The following is a 21696-nucleotide window of genomic DNA, read 5'->3' on the forward strand; positions in this document are numbered from 1 at the left end:
ATTACAATAGGATTAGCAAGGGTACCGAACCGAATAAAAACTAATCCCAAAAATATATTTTATTTATTTCAAAAGGAAAATGTCGAAATAACAACCCATCTGTGCTAATTTGGAAGCAACATAATGTACAGAAGCTCATACGAAATTTACAGTTGCAAGAGAGTATTACTAGCCAAAAGCTGCCTATCTTATGCTGTGTTTTTAATAATCAACATATCAAATGATGCAAAAAATGTATGTGAAACTACAAGATCAATCCATCCTTCACTATTTGCTCCAACAAAAGTGCCAAATTCGACATAGTGATCTTTTCACTCCGATGATCTCTCAGAGCAAACTCTGCTATATCCGCAAGTTTTAGCAGTGGTTCAAAGTTTCTTGGAAGAGCAACATGCCGGTCGATTATGGCAGCTGCCTTGCCTTCTCTAATAAGTGGTAATGCCCATTCGACTAAATTTGGAGGCATGCAATCAGCATCACAAGGTTTTCTTCCACTAAGAATTTCAAGAAGCACAATACCGAAGCCATAAATATCCATTCTCATGTCAGCACTAAGATCCCTTTCATTTGGACTAAGAAGCCCAAAATCAGCAACCCGAGCTGTCCAATCAGCATCGAAAAGAACTTTCGAGCTCTTAACATGGCCATGAACTATAGGAGGTGTGACTTCATTATGCAGATACTCGATTCCCTTTGCTGCCTGCATAGCAATTTTCAGCCGCAGATTCCAGTTCAGAGTCGATAAACCTCCGTGGAGGTGATCATGAAGAGTCCCATGTGGCATAAACTCGTAAACCAGAAGCCTCTCCCCCATTTCAGTACAATATCCCAACAAGTTCACGATATTGCAATGCCGAATACTACACAGGATTTCCAACCCCATTTCAAAATCACGGTTATTGGTGTGGATAATTGTGGCCGCATTAGCTCGTTTTACCGCCACTTGTCTCCCATCTGGAAGGACGGCTTTGTAGACAAAACCATAACTTCCTCTACCAAGCTCATTGAACTCCTTGAATCCATTTGTCGCGTCCTTTAATTCTGAGAGTCGGAACACTTGAGCAACTCCAAGACATGGGACAACAGATGCCAGAGGATGTTGATCGGTATTGGTATCGCTTTCTTGGTCAGGCTTGCGAATGCATGACACAAGTTGCCTCTTCATTGTCCCTTCTTGATCTCTGGCGACAACCCGGGGTATAAGACACCAGCCGAGCAAGATTAGCAGGAATCCTGCTGCCGAAGACCCGACTACGAGCAGCAGTTGTCGCAACTGATTCCAATGCTTCTGCTGTGACTCTGGTGAAGACTGGAGCTTGCAAATATCTGAACAAGAACTATTCTGGCAGAGAGAACAAGATGTGCAGACTCTATCTGCATCCCCCGTACACGAGCTAGACGCGAAAAAACCTTCGGAGCAATTCGACCCACAAGGCAAACAAATCTTTAGATCTTTTCTAGCACACAAGCTTGTCAAATCCGGCTCATTGAGAAGGCTCGCATTGAAAGCAAACATTCTTTCCCCACAGTCACCGGGGCTACACAATCCTGGGCTGCATAACTGCAACGGAGGATCATAATCACCTGGCGATGAAATGTTTGCAAACCAACAATCAAGAACTAGATCACCTTCTCTGATCCCACATGTAAGAAAGTTCGAAGAAGCAATTGCGAGAAAACCAGATCCGTTTGGAATCAAGGAAGTATTGAAATTCCCCCAACATTCGATTCCATGATTGTCCTCTCTGATTCCACAAAAATGGTGCGCACCAGCAGCCAGCGACACGAATCGATCCCCGGCTGGAGGGCTACCATATGAATCATTGGCACCCCAGCATTTGACCACACCAGAAACCTGCAGAACACCACAAACGGAGTCTAGCCCAGAAGCTAAGGTCACGAAATTATCTGATATGTCCGAAACAACAAGACTGCTGGACTTTGGTCCCCAGCAAGCAATCCCTCCATCTCTAACAAGACCACAGCTAAACCCATCACCAGAAACAAGTTTCCTGAACACGAGTATACTAGCATTCTGGTCATAGAACCTGGCACTATCTTTCCAACTTGCACTCCCGTTGGATACACGAACGATATCCCAACAATCAACGCTGCCAGAATCGTTTTCCGAGTAATAAGATCCCCGAATCGCACAAACGTGGTCCTTACCAGCAGCGACATGAGAATAAGCATTCGTCTTAAACACCGGAGGTACAAGTTCTGAGCTCTCGGAAGATCTCGCTGAATCCCAACAATAAACCCGCGAAGTGTTCACCAAAATACCGCACAAAAACCCCTCTCCTCCAGAGAGCGCCACCATAGGAGGCAAAAACGCTGAATACTGCATTGAACTCGAAGCAGTAGAGGAGCTATTATTGGTATCCCAACAAATCACATCTTGCCTGCCACTAGCATCGATAGCACAAAAAATGCCATAATTCCCAAACGACGCGGAAATGGTGGACATTGAGCCGAACCCATATGCAGAATCCATAAGTAAAAGAAAAAACAAGAAGGAACAATGAAAGAACATTGGATTCAACGAAGACCCTGGAAGAGAATTGTGAAGATTTCTCATAACTCGGATCCTTGACTGGGGTACAGCGTAATTGTACGATGTCATGGAGGTGAGAGAGGGTACAGCGATGAAATTGGGCTTGCTCAGCAGGTGATGAGTAGAGAACGTGGGTGTTGCTGGTTGCCATTTGCACGGTGGGCCGTTGGAATGCTCGAATCTACTGTTGAGTTTTGGCTGTAAATCTCTACGGGTTTTACCATTTTCGTCTCTTTCATATCCTTGTCTCTTCTGTCTCTCGCTCGAAAGTTCAACTCATCACCTATGATTGGAAATTTGCGTGAAAAAAGCATTCTTAATTCCCGCAGACTTCCTTTCAAGATTCATTGAACAAATCATGTTCGGGCAGTCAATTGATTTTGCACATGCATCGTCGCAAAAGTGGGCCACAGTCGCCTTGTGCCGGTATGGATTTTAGATTTCCATTGGATTCGGATGTCATATATCATACAAAAATAGATATTTTTAAAAATTTCTATATTTATTAAATGATTTTTTTTCCTTAACGTATTTATTCAATGATTTTATAAAGTATTTATTCAGTGATTTTATAAGACTCCAAACGAGACATTTTAATGTCCTCTCAAGCCAAAAAAGTTTTCAATTTTGTCCCAAAATCATATTTGATAAAATATATATCTCATGAAAGACGGTCTCATAGACACACACACATATATATATATAGAAAAGACGAGTTAAGAGAAAAATAAAATTTTTGATGAGTTTAATTAGATAAAAATTAACCGATGAGACAATCTCACGTGAATTTCGTGTTTGATATATGGATTTCATTTCCTAAATTTATTCATAAATTTCAATATTTATAATGAGTTCCTTTCCACATTTTTTCAACTTATTACTATTGCATATGGGATAACTCATATCTTTAAATCTATGATATCCATGATTTGAAATCGAAAAAAATCGTAACTAAAACAATTATTTGAAACATAAAAAAATATTCATGTATTATATTATAGACACTCGATATGTGCAAAATCTAGTATAAAATTAAAATATAAAACTCTTTAAATCTAATGCATGGTGTTAGGTGTAAGAACCAAATTGATGTTGCTTAATAATTTTAAATATAAATATGAATTTTAACTATTGTGAATTAATTAAAGACAAAAACTTTTGTGATACGATCTCACGGATCATATTTTGTGAGACAGATCTCTTATTTTGGTCATCCATAAAAAATATTAATTTTTATGTTAAGAGTATTACTATCCTGAATATCCATAAAATTGATTCGTCTCACAGATAAATATTCGTGAGATCGTCTCATAAAATACATACTGTTAATTAAACAATTTTAGTGGATGTAAGATTTTTGAAGGTTATGGCAAATATAGTGTGGCCCACTTAACTTGGAACCAACTAGCATATATTAAACTCATTTGGGTTGGCCATATGATTTCCAAATCCGGTGAATGATATTCGAACATGTTGGACAATTAATGTCTTGTCAAATTCATAAATAGACACTTGCCAATACAAATATGGGATACTAATGTAATTTTAAATTCTAATATAATTCTAAATTTTTTATATGTTTAAAATACATATCTCAACGATACTTTATTATAATGGAAAAAATATAATAAAATAAAAAGAATAGAAAATTTTGGAAAAAAAATGGCTTCAAACTTCATGTAAAAAATTATTTTATATTTTTAAATTTTATATAAATACATAGAGAAAATTCCCATACACATGATTTCTCTCTTCTCGCCTTCCTCTGTCAAACTTCATAAAGGGCTGAATGTGCTGCTTGTCTTGTTGTACCTATTTACCTTTCAGCTTTCACAATACCTTTTGTCAAATTTACACCAATTTCTGAATGACTGGACTGAATCACGAGTTAGTTCGACTCTATCCGCTATTGATCCAATGACTACAAGGAGGTCGCGTTAAAATAACGCGATTGTCAGTGTATTTGATGTGATACGAGTGAATCGGGTGAGCGGAGTCGAGGCAATCCACCGGATCTGATTTATGTTTAGTTTAAGGAAATGAGCGAGGAGATGAATCTGTGAGCTATAGCTTCCACTGTGATCTGCAGACAAGGAGATGAACTCGTGAATGGGCGCCGGAGGGGTGTCCGACGTGACTACTCAGATACTTAAGTCAGCAGGTGAAGAAGAAAATAAAGTGGCAGTATATGTGATGATATACGTGAAATGCTTAAGAATTCAAAGTTCCAGCCCCTGTAGATGAAAGTAATATCTGCTATTTATAGGAGAAAATGTGGTAGGTACTTTGTTTTCAGTGCCTACTTGCTAAGTATGGTAGGACGGTTTCCCGTACCCTGCTTCTGATGACTTCTCTAACACGCCAAGCCCATGTCGTTCTGACAGATAAGATGGCACATACTGATACAGTCGAGTGCGGTACTGTAATCGAGGTAGCCCGGATAGAAATCATCCGGGAGTTTACATGAGAACCCGAGCTTCTGGTTGCCCGTGGAGTAGAGAATGTCCCGGGCATCTCCACGCCCGGCTGCTGAGGAAAGCACTCTGCATATTGACTCTATTTTGGAAATCCATTTAATATCCCCGGTCATTTTCGGGTTATCAATGACCCGAGCTCTTATGGGAGGTAATCATCAGTATTGGTCCACGAAAAAAATACATGTGATCAATTTACAATCATAGTATCAATACTTGGGATAATATCCTCATGGAAGAGCCGAATAAATCATAAACTACATTGCATTGATAACTCGTTTTATTTCTTCATTTTACTAATAAACTGTGAAGTAAAACCTTCAAATGGGGTTGGTCTTTTTGTAATCTGATTCAAACCTCTATTACTGAATTTACGATAAAAACATCAAATTGATACTAAGAAAAAAATTTATACATCCACTATTAATTAAATAAATTACGTTGCAGAAATTGTATCACATGCTTCTTACTTTTCAAATACTGTACATCCAGATTTGGTGATTGTACCAGCTTGTATTTGGTTTTAGTCAACTTCCTCACTGTTAGATCAATAATCAAATCATTTAAGTCATTTCAGCATGATTAAATTTGCTTTAAATCATCGAATCTAAACCTAATTTTACATTTAGTCTATGTTATAAAAATTATGTGTTTACGCTATCTAATCCATAGCAAAATGTGTTTGCACTCCTTGAGTCAACATGTTTTTTATCGGGTGAAGATCAATACAAAACATTTAAAATATGATACTAATATGTAATATTTGAGTACACATTATTCAGATCTGATACTAATATATAATTTTTGAGTACTCAGATAAAAAATATTAGTACTAATGACATATTTGTCTTTTCGGATAAAAATCATTACAAACATTGAAAATATGATACGAATATATGATATTCTAGCATCGACTGTTTCAGATCTGGTACTAATATATGATTCTTAGTACCCAAACATGTGTAGCAAATGTTGATATTAATGAAGTTGCTCCAATTTTTTACTCAAAATCGCATATTGTGTACTAGATAAAAAAAACATTTAATACTCAAATATCATATTTTCAATGTTTCTGCTGATTTTCATTCGACAAGACAAATTTGTTATTAATATCAATACTTACTATAAATGTTTTGATATTCTAAAATCATATATTAATTAGTTTCAGATCTGAAATAATTTGTACTTAAATATCACATATTATTATAATTGATTTTCATTCAAAAATACAAATATGTCATTAATACCAATATTTGGATACTCAAAAATAATATATTAATTAGTTTCATATCTAAAACAATGATACTCAAATACATATTTTTCATATTCTATGCTGATGTCATCCGATGAAAAAATATAGGCCCAGATAGTTTAAGCATATTCTTTCTTATACAAGAAATGAAAACAAATTTTTGTTTTTGAAGGATTTTTTGCGCAATTTAAAATTATACTATTCAATTTAATTTCCTATCTATATCTTATCGTATTTATCAATTTCAATCAAATAATCAAGAAAAATATACACTACTTTAAGATAAACGTGATAATAATTAAGCTGCATTTGGTTTGCCGGATTAAGTATAGATTATTTTATCACACTCTGTTTGGTATGCTTTTTATTTAACCAACTCAATCTCTCATATAAATGATTAGGTTGTATTATGTGTGATTAAATAATACCTCCTTCATCCGTAGGATTATTAATCATTCATCTATTCCTACTCTCTTTCCAATTTTACCCTTCCTTCCTTCACCGCTGTTGAACCACCTTGGCTGCCAGACCGCCGCCTCCGCCGTCGTCGCCACACAGCTGTCGCCGCCGGATCGTCCCCAGACCGTCGCCGCACCACCGCAACCACCTCGTCTGCCGGATCGGCCGCCGGACCACCACCGTCGCCGGACCACTGCCGCCACCTCGGCCGCCGGAAGCCGCCAGACCACCGACGCACCGCGGTCTCCGCCACCGCCGTCACCGGACCGCCGCAGCACCGCCGTCGACGGACCGTCGCCGCCACCTCGACCGCCGGATCATCGTCGTCGGATCGTCCGCCGGACCACCAACGCCGCCGGACCGTCGCAGCCGAAGTGGAAGAAGAAAAAAAAGAAAGGGCAATTTTGTCCTTTCATCAAAAAATTCAAAATATCCTACACTTAAAAATCTTACCAAACATAATATTATTTTACATCATAATTAAATTTCTACGACAATAATTTTCTTTATCATTTACATACTAATCATCAGTTTATTTATCCTCCAATCAAACGCTGCATTAGAGTACTATTTCATTTTATGGCTAATAGCTCGGCATTGTGTGTCCATAGATTAGTTCTTGTCCGCATGACGTTTTGTGTGGCTATACTTATTAGTCAATAGTAGGTATCTCAAAAAACGGACTCGAGGAAAAAATATCTGACAAACATTTAGACATGACTCATATTTAAAATAAAAAATAATATTTTTTTATGGGTCGAGATGGATATGAAAAAATCTCATAAAATTGATATGTGAAACAATTTTATATAAATTTTTTTATTAGGTCAAACACTAAAGCCAGCCTAAAAAGTTCAGAGAAATATGAATCCAAACCACGTGAGATATTAGTTTTTATTGTGAAAAAGTAAAAATTTATGTTAAAAAGTAAAAATCTCAAACTCTCAAAATTTATCAAACTACACACTTTATAATATTTTTCTCTCTACTCAATTGTGATTTTCTTCACAAATGAGAGATCTATTTATAGAAAATCTTTACAAATAATCCAAAAATAAATTCATCATTACCTACATCATCACACACTAATTTTCAATATTTACAACTCTTATTTTCAACATTCAAATATTCAATACACACATTTTAAATATTATTTTTCAACACTCCCCCTTGTGATGATGATCATAATGATTGTCTTCATTACGTGTTTTTATATTGTCTCGTTAAAAATCTTACTAGGAAAAACCCATTGGGATAAAAACCATAGTAAGGAAAAAATAGTGCAGTCACGTAAACTCCCCCTCATGTTGACACGAACAATTCTTCACAAATTTTGTAGATTGCGCATCCCAATATTATATATGTGCTTTCTAAATATTGTCGTAGGAAGTGCCTTTGTGAAGAGATCTGATGAGTTTTCACTTGATTGAATGTGACGAACATCAATATATTTATTCTTCTCAAGCTCCTTGGTGAATGCGAAGAGCTTAGGAGGAATATGTTTAGTTCTGTCGCTTTTTATGTATCATTCTTTCATTTGAGCAACACATGCAGCATTATCTTCATATAGTATCACAGGCTTCTCGTCAAATGATAATCCGCATGAGATTAGGATATGTTGGGTCATTGATTTTAACCACACACATTCACGACTTGCTTCATGTAGTGCAATAATCTCGGCATGATTTGATGAAGTTGTTGCGAGCGTTTGTTTCTGTGAACGCCAAGAAATTGCAGTGCCTCCACGAGTAAATACATATCCAGTTTGGGAACGTGCCTTGTGTTGATCAGATAAGTATCCAGCATCGGCATAACCAATTATACTTGGATTAGCATCTTTTGAATACAAAAGTCCCAAGTCTGTCGTTCCTCGTAGATAACGGAATATATGTTTAATTCCGTTCCAGTGTCTCTTTGTTGGATATGTGCTAAATCTTGCCAATAAATTTACTGCAAAAATATATCGGGTCTTGTACAATTTGTAAGATACATAAGGGCACTGATAACACTTAGATATGATACTTCTGGACCAAGAATATCTTCATCATCTTCACATGGACGGAATGTATCCTTTTCTATATTTAATGATCTAACAACCATTGGAGTACTTAAAGGATTTGATTTATCCATATTAAAACGTTTAAGGATCTTTTCTGTATAATTTGTCTGGTGAACAAATATTCCACATTCTTTTTGTTCAATTTGTAAACCCAAACAATACTTGGTTTTTCCAAAATCCTTCATTTCAAATTCTTCCTTCAAGTATGACACAACTTCTTGAATTACCTTATTCGTTCCAATGATGTTTAAATCATCAACATATACAGCAATAATTACGCATCCGGATGTTGTTTTCTTAATGAAAGCACAAGGGCATATTGAATTATTTACATATCCCTTTTTCATCAAGTGATCAATTAGCCGATTATACCACATTCGGCCGGATTGCTTTAACCCATATAATGATCTTTGTAATTTCACAGAATAACATTATCTGGGTTTTGAACTTTGTGCTTCAGGCATCTTAAATCCTTCAGGGATTTTCATATATATATTATGTTGATTTATTGTATCCTAGTCAGCATTATTTTTTAGTATGTTTCGTAGGCCATTCATTTGTTCTATTTAGGTGGGTTGTTTTGAGTAGTACTGGTTTATAGGAATAGTTGTTATTGTTCCTAGGTTTTAGCTCTGTCTGTTTCTCAGCTATCTTTTATATATTCTTTGTAATCTGCATTTGATACTGGGAGGAGAATATTGATATTTGTTCTCAAATTCTTCATGGTATCAGAGCCTCCTCTGACCTAAAATTAATCAATCAAGTTTATCTATCTTCAACCACGTCGCAATGGTGAAATACGGTGGCGTGGCAGCTGATAAGACTGACTCTGCATCGTCGACCATCTCCTCATCAGAAGGGACTTCTCTCGTGGTTACTGGTCATAAACTGAATGGCCATAACTTTCTCCAGTGGTCTCAATCGGTGATGATGTTTATCTGCGGCAAAGGAAAAGATGAATACCTCACGGGCTCCATCACACAGCCCAAGTCTGATGATCCGAAATTCAAGGCTTGGAAGACAGAAAATAACATGGTTATGTCTTGGTTAATCAACTCAATGACTAATGAAATTGGGGAGAACTTTCTGTTATATGGCACAGCTCAGGAAATTTGGGAAGCTGCTAAGGAGACATACTCAAACAATGAGAATACCTCAGAATTGTTTGAGATTGAAACTATCCTCCATGATCTGCGACAAGACGGCCTGAATGTCACTCAGTACTACAACACCCTCAATCGTCACTGTCAACATCTGGATCTATTCGAGGCTAATGAGTGGAAGTGTGCAGAAGACGAAGCCCGATACAGGGACATCATCAGCAAGAAGAGAGTCTTTAAGTTCTTGCTTGGGCTGAATAAGAACCTCGATGAGGTGAGAGGACGTATGCTAGCTATAAAACCATTGCCAACCATTCGAGAAGTTTTCTCTGAGGTGCGACGAGAGGAGAGTAGGAGGAAAGTCATGCTGGGATCAACTACCAGTAGCCTCACAACTGAAATCTCAGCTATGGTATCGCACGGAAGTCAGAACAACTCGAGCGATGGCCAATATCGGAAAGCTAGACTGTGGTGTGATCATTGCAAGAGGACGGGACATACCAGAGAATCGTGTTGGAAGATTCATGGGAAACCAGTTGATTGGAAGCCAAGAAGTCGTGCTAACACATCGTCTACAACCGATGACAATAACTCAACAGTCAATATGAGTCCATTTACTAAAGACCAGTTGGAGGCACTACAACTGATGATGATTCAGGTCTCAAACCCGAAGAACACTAGCACTCAAATGGCAACTAGCTCCCTAGCTCAGTTAGGTAACATGTCTAGTGCCCTCACATCTAATAAGAAATCGTCCGGGGAATGGATCATTGACTCTGGCGCTTCCGACCACATGACTGGTAATCTCTCACTACTCCAAAAGTATATCCCCTGTACTCAAGACAGCAAACATTGGGTAACAATTGCTGATGGCTCACGATCATGTGTGGCAGGGACATGCATAGTCACTGTGACAAAGAATTTGTGTTTAAATTTTGTACTATATGTTCCTACCTTGGATTGTAATCTAGTTTCTATTAGTAAATTGTCTCAGGATGCTAATTGTGTTGCCAAATTCTTTCCATCTGTGTGTGAATTTCAGGACTTGGACTCAGGGAAGGTGATTGGCAGTGCTAGGATGGGTTCAGGGCTGTATCTCCTCAACACCACTCCTGAAGAAATAACTCTGCCACAATGCTACAGTTCATCCATAAGTCAGTCAGTTGACGAGCCTTTGAATTTTATTAATAATGATGATGAAATTATGCGTTTGCATTATCGTCTTGGTCATCCCAATTTATTGTATTTAGGAAAAACTTTTCCCTCATTTATTTATCAATAAAAGCGCAAAGTTTTTTCATTGTGAAATATGTCAATTGGCCAAACACACTCGCACTATCTTTCCCAATGTCACTTATCAGCCTTCAAAACCATTTTCACTTGTACATAGCGATATTTGGGGACCCTCTCGGGTGAAAAATATAACCGGTACTAGATGGTTTATTTCTTTCATTGATGATCATACAAGACTCACGTGGATATTTCTTATGAAATCAAAATCTGAAACCGGAAAAATTTTCAAGCAATTCAATACCATGGTTCAAACTCAATTTGATACAAAAATTCAAGTTGTTAGGATCGACAATGGTATAGGATACTTTGAATTCATTCTGGGAAGTTACCTGCTAGAACAAGGTATTATACACCATAGCTCTTGTGTTATCACACCTCAACAAAATGGGGTTGCGGAACGCAAGAATCGTCACATATTAGAAGTTGCTCGTGCCCTCATGTTTTCCACAAATGTACCAAAATATTTATGGGGGGAAGCCGTTCTTACAGCCACGTATCTCATTAACAGAATGCCATCTAGACCTCTCAAATTCAAGACACCATGTCAAACTCTTCAAAATTGGTACCCTTGCACCCGGGTTATTAGTTCTATTCCTATGAAGATTTTTGGTTGTTCAGTTTTTGTGCATAACCATCACAGTGGTAAACTCGACCCAAAGGCAATCAAGTGTGTGTTTGTCGGGTATTCAAATGTCCAGAAAGGTTATAAATGTTTTTCACCATCAAATAGAAAATTTTACATATATGCTGATGTAACCTTCTTCGATCATCAATCATATTTCCCCAAATCTGATATTCAGGGGGAGAGTTCAAATGAATATCAGTTCTGGGACACAGAGACTGAACCGACCACCATACATGATACTCCATCAGAGCCGATTCTATACACTGATGATCAAGGAGAACCTGTCACGACAAATCCTGCTCAACAAACAACTGAACCCACACCTATGCCTGCTTATGAGATCGAACCGACTCCTAAACCAAGTCCTCACACGAGTTCACCAGGTAATATTACTCCTGAGACAATTACCACTAATGATCTAGACTTACCCATTGCTGCCAGGAAACCAGTCAGATCGTGTACCTTACATCCCTGGCACAAGTACATGTCATACTCGGTGTTATCTCCACAGTACCGATGCTTTGTAAATACTCTCGACAAGGTTCAGATTCCCAACTCGGTCTATGAAGCACTGAATACTCCTGAATGGAAAGCTGCAGTAAATGAAGAGATTCAAGCCTTGGTGAAGAATCGAACATGGGAGATATCTGAATTACCAGAAGGGAAAAATTGCTGTCGGATGCAGGTGGCTATTTACGATCAAACATAAGGCAGATGGAAGTGTTGATCGGTTTAAAGCAAGACTTGTTGCGAGAGGCTTTACTCAATCATACGGCATCGACTACCAAGAGACATTTGCTCCTGTAGCGAAGTTGAACACAATTCGAGTACTTCTGTCCTTTGCTGGAAATCTGAATTGGCCACTTCATCAACTAGATATTAAAAATGCTTTCCTCAATGGAGATCTAGCGGAAGAGGTATACATGACGGTTCCACCGGGAATGGAATCTCGTGACAACACAAACAAAGTCATTCGGTTAAAAAAGGCGCTTTATGGCCTCAAGCAGTCTCCGAGAGCTTGGTTTGATCGTTTTACCAAGTCTGTTGTCAAGCTAGAGTACAAACAATCTCAGGCAGACCACACTATGTTCGTCAAACACTCATCGGATGGTAAAATAGCCATACTGATTGTCTATGTTGATGATATCATCTTGACAGGTGATTATGAAGAAGAGCTGGTTCGGTTGAAGAAACAATTGGCTGTGGAGTTTGAAGTCAAGGATTTGGGACAATTAAAATACTTTCTTGGAATGGAAATTGCTAGGTCCAACCAAGGAATTTTTATCTGCTAGCGTAAATACATTTTTGATTTGCTTCAAGAAACAGGCATGACAGATGTAGACCTACAGAGACTCCGATGGACTCGACTAAGAAGCTTGACAAGGCTGAAAGTGATACACCAGTGGACAGGGGGAGATACCAACGGCTTGTAGGGAAACTTATCTACCTATCACATACCCGTTTGGATATTGGGGTCTCTGTAAGTGTAGTAAGTCAGTTCATGAATGACCCTCGTGAAGAACACATGGAAGCAGTGAATCGGATTCTAAGGTATTTGAAGCTATCCTCCGGAAAGGGCATTCTCTTCAAACTGTCCACCAACCGAAGTATTGAAGTATATACTGATGCAGACTGGGCTGGAGATATAATGGATCGAAGATCAACATCAGGTTATAGTACTTTCGTTTGGGGGAACCTTGTTACTTGGAAAAGTAAAAAACAATCTGTAGTTGCGCGTAGTAGTGCAGAAGCAGAACTCATATCTCTAGCTCTTGGAATCTGCGAAGGGATATGGCTCAAACGAGTGCTGCACGATCTCAACATGAAGACAGATGGTTCAATCTCGTTGTACTGTGATAATCAAGCAGCTTTGTGTATTGTGAAAAATCCTGTCCATCATGACCGAACAAAGCACATTGAGATAGACAAGCGTTTTATATCAGAGAAGATTGAGAGTGGAATCATCAAGCTTAAATATGTCTCAACAAGCTCACAAGTTGCTGATATGTTCACTAAAGCTCTTCCTAGGATCATATTTGATAACTTAAGCAGCAAGCTTTTGGTATGCAGAATATCTACAACCAAGCTTGAGGGGGAGTGTTGATTTATTGTATCCTAGTCAGCATTATTTTTTAGTATGTTTCGTAGGCCATTCATTTGTTCTATTTAGGTGGGTTGTTTATAGTAGTACTGGTTTATAGGAATAGTTGTTATTGTTCCTAGGTTTTAGCTCTTTCTGTTTCTCAGCTATCTTTTATATATTCTTTGTAATCTGCATTTGATACTGGGAGGAGAATATTGATATTTGTTCTCAAATTCTTCATATTACTATCAAGTGATCCATATAAGTAAGCTGTAACAACATCCATAAGACGTATTTTTAAATTTTCAGATACCGCCAAGCTAATCAAATACCGAAACGTAATTGCATCCATCACGGGAGAATACGTTTCTTCATAATCAATTCCAGGCCTTTGAGAAAAACCTTGTGCAACAAGTCGAGCTTTATATCTTACTATTTTATTTTTCTCATTTCGCTTTCGAATAAAAACTCATTTGTATCCAACAGGTTTTACACCTTTAGGTGTAAGGACTATAGATACAAAAATATTACGTTTATTTAGCGAATCCAATTCAACATGGATGGCTTCTTTCCATTTTATCCAATCCTGCCGATTTTTACATTCTCCAAAAAATTTTGGTTCATGATCTTCATCATCATTTATGATGTCGATTGCCACATTATAAGAAAATATATCATCAATTTTTTCTATATCTTTTTTGGTTCCATATTTTTCCAGTATTAATATAATTGATAGATATTTCATGATTGTCGTCAGTTTGTGTTTCTGACAGAACATTTTCATCATCATGTGTTTCTTCAGGAACATCATTCTCTATTTTGTGATTATCATGTGTTTCTTCATGAACATCTTTTTCTCTTTTGTGATCATCGTGTTTCTCTATGAATTTTCTTTTTCGAGGATTTTTATCCTTGGAACCGACTGGCCTTCCATGCTTCAGGCGTTTAATGACATCATGAGTAGCTTCAATTTGTTTCTTCGGAATTTCAATTCGAGCAGGGGCATTTGCAGCATGTATATATGATTTAGTTACCCCTTTTGTGTTTGCAAATGCATCTGGTATTTGATTTGCTATTCTTTGCAAGTGTACAATTTGTTGTACATCTTTTTCACATTGTTTTGTTCTTGGATCCAGATGTAAAAATGATGATACATACCATGTAATTTCCTTTTCGGTATGTTTCTGTTCTCCCCCTAACATTGGGAAGATTTTCTCATTAAAATGACAATCAGCAAAACATGCTGTGAACACGTCGCCTGTCTGAGGTTCAAGATATCGAATGATTGATGGACTATCATAACCGATATAAATTCCAACCTTTCTTTGAGATCCCATTTTATTTCGTTGCGGTGGTGCAATAGGCACATACACCATACATCCAAAAATTCTCAGATGAGAAATGTCTGGTTCTTTACCAAATGCAAGCTGCAATGGGGAGTATTTATGATATGCACTTGGTCTGATACGAATTAATGCAGCAGTATGTAAAATTGCATGTCCCCATATAGAAATATGGAGCTTTGTTTTCATAATTATTGGTCTAGAAATCATTTGCAGACGTTTAATCAATGATTCAGCCAATCCATTCTGTGTATGTACATGAGCAACATGATGCTCAACAATGATTCCCATAGACATACAATAATCATTGAAAGTCTGGGAAGTAAATTCACCAGCATTATCAAGTCTAATTTTCTTGATTGTATAATCGGGAAATTGATTCCTCAATTTTATTATTTGAGCAAGTAATCTTGCAAATGCAACATTTCGAGTTGACAATAAACATACATGTGACCATCTGCTGGAGACATCAATCAATACCATAAAGTATCTGAATGGTCCACATGGTGGATGGATTGGTCCACAAATATCACCCTGAATACGTTCAAGAAACATTGGTGATTCAGTTTGGATTTTGGCAGGTGATGGTCTTATAATAAGTTTTCCAAGAGAACATGCTTTACATTGAAACTTATTATTCTGAAATATCTTCTGGTCTTTCAACGGATGACCATGTGTATTTTCTATAATTCTTCGCATCATTGTTGAACCAGGATGTCCTAATCGAGCATGCCCATTGATCAGTATTGAAGAATTATCAACTACCATGTTTGATTCAATTGGACTTATATATGTATAATGCAATCCAGTAGGTAGCCTTGGTAGTTTTTCAACTACATATTTCTTTCCTGATTTGTATGTGGTAAGACACATATATTTCTCATTCCCTTCATTCATTGTTTGAGTATCATACCCATGGGAATATATATCATTAAAACTCAACAAATTTCTTTTCATTGTGGTGAATACAAAGCATCATTGATCAAAAATTTTGTACCATTAGGTAACAAAAATTGTGCTTTACCACATCCTTTAATCAAGCCTACAGGACCTGATATTGTATTCACCATTGTTTTTGTTGGTCTTAGTTCCAAGAAATATCTTTTATCTTGGAGGATAGTGTGCATTGTACCACTATCAAGTATGCAAGCTTCAGCTTTGTTCGTAGCATTTTTCATATTTGAACTTCAAAAAAATATACAATGAAAAAAAATAATTATTTACAATACGTATGCAATAAATTGAAAAATACAACACATATCATACTTGTACAATGAAACATTATCATATGAGTACATGAAAAATAAATTATTTTACAATTATATTCTACCAATATATTGTTCATTTTCAAAAAAATCATTGAGAAAATCTCCAGCGTCAATATTTTTTATTTCTATTCCACCAGCATATTGATCATTTCCAAAGAAATCATTCAGGAAATCTGCAGCATCAAAATGAGTTGAATCACTCAAACGGCCACTGTGTTCAGTGAAGTTGGTCTCTTTTTCTTTCCCCTTTATCGATTCTTTATAAAGCTTGCAAAGGTGCTCGGGGGCTCGACAAATACGAGACCAATGTTCTGGAGTGCCGCATCTAAAACAAGAACTTTCAAACATTTTTGAGTGATTTTCATTTACACTCATGTTCTCATGATGCCTTTTTGGTGGGTGGTTCGTGACGCCCTTTTGAGATGAGTTATAATAATAACTATCTCGATTGTTTTCAAAACCACGGCCGCGACCACGACCATGACCACTTCCACGTCCACGTCCACGACCACGACCTCGACCTCGACCTCGACCTCGACCAAAACCTTGTCTCTGGATTTTATTTTGGTTTCCAAGTTTAAATTCATTTTTACTCACAGCATTTACTTCTGGAAATGCTGTTGATCCAGTGGGTCGAGACTGATGATTTCTCATTAATAGCTCGTTGTTCTTCTCCGTCACAAGAAGACAGGCGATAAGTTCAGAATATCTCGCAAATCCACGCACTCTATATTGTTGCTGTAAAGTTATATTGATGTGTGAAACGTGGGAAATGTTTTTTCAAGCATTTCTGATTTCGTAACCTCATGTCCACAAAATTTTAATTGCGAGATTATTCGATACATCGCCGAATTGTAATCACTAACTTTCTTGAAATCTTGGAATCTTAACATATTACATTCATCATGGGCGGTCGGAAGTATAACTTCCCTTATATGTTCGAATCTTTCTTTCAATCATTTCCACAGAGCCATGAGATCTTTTTCGATGAGATATTTACATTTTAAACCTTCATCGAGATGTCGAAGCAAAAATATTATAGCTTTTGCTTTTTCTTGTGATAAAGATATATCATTTTCTTTAATGGTCTCGCTTAGACCCAATGACTCAAGATGCATTTCTACATCGAGAGTCCATGGCATATAATTTTTTCCCGTGATGTCGAGCGCAACAAATTCGAGCTTTGTCAAATTTGACATGGTGGTACTAAAAAAAATTACGATGCATTTTATTAGTTAATGAATATTGCAATACAAAGTAATGGATAAACAACAAGTACAAGCATTCGTAAAAATAAAGAAAACACACGAGGATGATATTCTCCAATAAATACAAGACTCGTGAGTATGATAACCAAAATAATTAAAAATATAATTGAGAAAGCCATCTTCTTTTTTCTTCGAAAATTTGATGAAGAATAATTTTTAGAGAATAAGTGAAAGTTGTAGTGATTGAATGTGTTTGTGAGATCATATTTATAGGGCAAAAACTAGCCGTTTTGTTACCGTTTATGACCGTTGGTGTACAAAAAAAATAAATGTATGCATTTGTACAATTTTATGTTAATAATATGATGTATATAATATTAGTCATGTTTAAATAATTATATATATCATATCACATTATTATAATGCGGTGTCACAAGTTATTTTGTTTAAAAACTTTATAGGCTTTTATACTTGTCGTATCCCTTACCGGGAGTGTGAGATGTCGTCTTAACATCCTCCCAGGATTTATAACAAGTTTTTGAAAATTTTATTTTTATTATTTCTGAATAACATTATATTATATTAAATATATACACAATAAATAAATAACAGTAAAATAAATATTATTACTTTTGTTACCTTTTTCTTCTGTTTGGAGTTTGGAAAAGTATGGAGGACTTTTAGAGCTTCGTGCTGATAACGTGTTGTGAAAAAGTAAAAAATTTATGGTAAAAAGTAAAAATCTCAAACTCTCAAAATTTACCAAACTACGCACTTTATAATATTTTTCTCTCTACTCAATTGTGATTTTCTTCACAAATGAGAGATCTATTTATAGAAAATCTTTACAAATAATCCAAAAATAAATTTATCATTACCTACATCATCACACACTAATTTTCAATATTTACAACTCTTATTTTCAACATTCAAATATTCAACATTCAAATATTCAATACACACATTTTAAATATTATTTTTCAACAGTTTTTTATTTTTTATTTTTTATTATTAATATTATTATTTTTGCAGAGAAAGAACATGTTCGTTCGTTAGAGTTTTAGATTAAAAATTTTCAAACAAACCCTGTCGTACAATCCTCTTTCTCCCGATAGCCCCCCTCCTTCCTTCGATAAAATTAATCAATATGGCCCCATCCCCATGCCAAATCACTCTTCTTTTTTAATCATACATTTTTAAACTTTTTATGACATATTTTATTACAATATATAAATTTATATATAAAAGATCTAGGTTATATTTGTTTGAGCACATTTATCGACACGATTAAGTCAATAGAATGGAGCATAAGCGGCTTAGATAGATAAAGATGAATTGGGCTTCAAATTTTTTTCCACCCGAATAAATCAGTCTGTGTCGTTGTTTGTAACGGGTTCGGGTCGACCCGATTTCTTAAATTTTTTATTTATTCAATTAATAATCGTTGTTTGGTTGAGTCTTTGTTCTGAATTTGAATTCGTGGACTATAAGTTTCGTCAGTTAAAAATTATTAACTGACATATTCGAAGTCATCTAAGTGAATCACTCGGAAGACTGGAAAAAAAAGTGCAGTTGCTGATGGATAACATATTGCATTACTTTGAGGCTCAAAAGGCCCATAACAAGCACGGGAAAAGATAAGCCAATAAAAAGGGCACGTTTTTGGGCTATTTCCGAACCCGAACGACATACTTTAACATACATTTACTCCATTCTCAATAAGAAGAGCTCCTGAATGAACCCAGAGCTTTGATTGCTCCAGCCCTCAGAATAAATTGATGGTAGATTGCAGCAATGGCGGCTCCAATGAAGGGTCCAACCCAGAAAATCCACTGCAAAATATCGAATTGAAAAACACAAGGAGTGTGTTAAAATTATAAATTGGTTATTTTATGACATATTCTTGATAACATCCATCTACTAGTTAATCGCCAAAAAGATCACATATATACCTGATCATCCCAGGGTTTGTCTTTGCCATAGATTACGGCTGCTCCGAAGCTCCTGGCCGGGTTGATACCGGTCCCTGTAATAGGGATCGTTGCCAAATGAACCATGAACACGGCAAACCCGATCGGAAGTGGTGCCAGAACCTGTAGCCCAATTCAAAACAAGAACATCAAGCCACAATGAACTAAATTCGACACCAAAAATTTGGGTTGGGTTCGAAGGTTCATTTATTCACGCACCGGGACATGGGAGTCTCTTGCATTTCTCTTCGGATCAGTGGCGGAGAAGACGGTGTAAACGAGCACGAATGTGCCGATGATCTCGGCTGCCAGGCCGGTGCCTTTGCTGTAGTCACCGTTCAACGTGTTGGCGCCTCCCCCGTATCTCACGTAGAGGGACTTTTGGAATGCCTTCACGAGCCCACAGCCGCAGATGGCTCCCAAGCATTGAGCCACCATGTAGAGGATGGCGCGGACCAGAGACACTTTACGAGCCAGGAACAACCCGAATGTCACCGCCGGGTTGATATGTCCTCCTGCAAACATCAACTACCATCGATCAACTAATTCTAGAGACAATTATTTATATAGTACAACTTGTTAACAAATGTTTCGTCCTAGAACTCGAGCTAATTGAAAGTACAACAATAATGTAATCATCTCCTACGTAACACAATCTCTTACCATAAAAATTTCATAACATTATTATTTTTAACGAAAATTGCATATAAATTAAATTTTTTTTATTGAATTGAATTATCGTGTTTACTTTTCGTGTATTAACTTTATATTTTGTAAATAATTCAGTGTGAGTTAGGAAAATAGATGTCAATCAAAACTCGAAAGTTCGAGCCCAACAAAATACATAAGCCCAATATGTAGAAAAAGACACTACATAAATTTCAATACTTTAAAATCAAGAATTATTTATGACAATATATACTATACCAACCGGAAATTCCCGCGGTGCAGTAAACAAGGATGAAAATCATGCCACCAAAAGCCCACGCAATCCCCAGAATTCCAACGCCGCCGCACTGATCGGCGGCGTTCTCGCTGCTGTAACCAATTACAGTCAACACAGTAATGTACAAGAACAAAAGGGTGGCAATAAACTCAGCAATTATCGCCCTGTAAAATGACCACTTCCCCAGCTCCTCCGGGTCGATCAGCGGAGCCGGCGGCGGGTCGTGGTAGTCCCTGGCGGAAAATTCGGTTGCTCCAGCTTCAACATCCTTACCCATTTGCACAAATTACTCTTTTTTCCTGTCAAACACTAAATCGAAAAACATATGAATTTTAATGTTTTTCTTTGCGGCGATGAGTGACCATGACAATAGAGTCGAGAGATATTTATATGGGAAGAAGAAGAAAATGATATCATCATTCTCTATTAAAATTTGCCGCCCCATTGTACAATTTTTTGCTTGCTTTTCTTTTTCTTGGCCTACCACTCACCTCCCCTATAATCTAATTGGCCTAAATAAATTATTTGAGTTGAATCTGTATTTGTCTTTTAGTATGGTTATTAAGTCCACTGTGCAAACACCACTAGAACCGACCATCAATGATTCTTTGAGTAGTCCACCACCGTCCATTTTTCACTTTGACCCCACAATCTTTTAAATTTAAGAATCCGCCATTAGAGCTCCGCCACCTCACTCCACACCGCCGCCATTGTATCCCGTTTTTGGCCCCGACATCAACCAATAATTTGTTTAAATTATTATTATTTTTTAATTCTAATGAGTTTTTATTTTTAAAATATTCTTTAAGGTTTCTTTTTATTATTTCAAATTTTTTATTATTAGTTTCAGATTTTAGTATATCTTATGCTATTAAAAATCAAATAATCTTGCGTTTATGTACGATATGAAATTTCATTCTGAACGTAAAAGTAAATAAATTAAATATAAAAAACTTTATTAATTAATTTATTGAAAAACAGATACGAACAAATTATTTTTTTTCCCCAAAAAAATCAGAAATAAAACCATTACAATTAATTTAGAGGTGAAACCACATAAAT

General features: G+C 36.7%; 3 protein-coding genes across 3 annotated transcripts; 1 reads left to right on the forward strand and 2 right to left on the reverse strand.

Annotated features, from left to right (window-relative positions):
* Positions 1-34: 34 nt before the first annotated feature.
* On the reverse strand, positions 35-2976 carry LOC142526536 (serine/threonine-protein kinase-like protein CCR1). Its single transcript, XM_075631009.1, has one exon. It carries the CDS (start codon positions 2621-2623, stop codon positions 245-247), a length of 2379 nt encoding a protein of 792 aa, XP_075487124.1. The 5' UTR covers positions 2624-2976; the 3' UTR covers positions 35-244.
* A 10197-nt stretch (positions 2977-13173) lies between these two features.
* Positions 13174-13920, forward strand: LOC142537175 (secreted RxLR effector protein 161-like). Its single transcript, XM_075642730.1, has one exon. It carries the CDS (start codon positions 13174-13176, stop codon positions 13918-13920), a length of 747 nt encoding a protein of 248 aa, XP_075498845.1.
* Positions 13921-19290: 5370 nt separating this feature from the next.
* LOC142526542 (aquaporin PIP2-1-like) lies at positions 19291-21005 on the reverse strand. Its single transcript, XM_075631017.1, has 4 exons — positions 20620-21005; positions 19908-20203; positions 19671-19811; positions 19291-19550 (listed from the first exon to the last, which is right to left on the reverse strand). The coding sequence occupies exons 1-4, from the start codon at positions 20909-20911 to the stop codon at positions 19434-19436; spliced, it is 846 nt and encodes a 281-aa protein (XP_075487132.1). The 5' UTR covers positions 20912-21005; the 3' UTR covers positions 19291-19433.
* Positions 21006-21696: the final 691 nt, after the last annotated feature.

The sequence above is a fragment of the Primulina tabacum genome, chromosome 2 (assembly GCF_025594145.1).
Source record: "Primulina tabacum isolate GXHZ01 chromosome 2, ASM2559414v2, whole genome shotgun sequence".
Classification (NCBI taxonomy): Eukaryota; Viridiplantae; Streptophyta; class Magnoliopsida; order Lamiales; family Gesneriaceae; genus Primulina; species Primulina tabacum.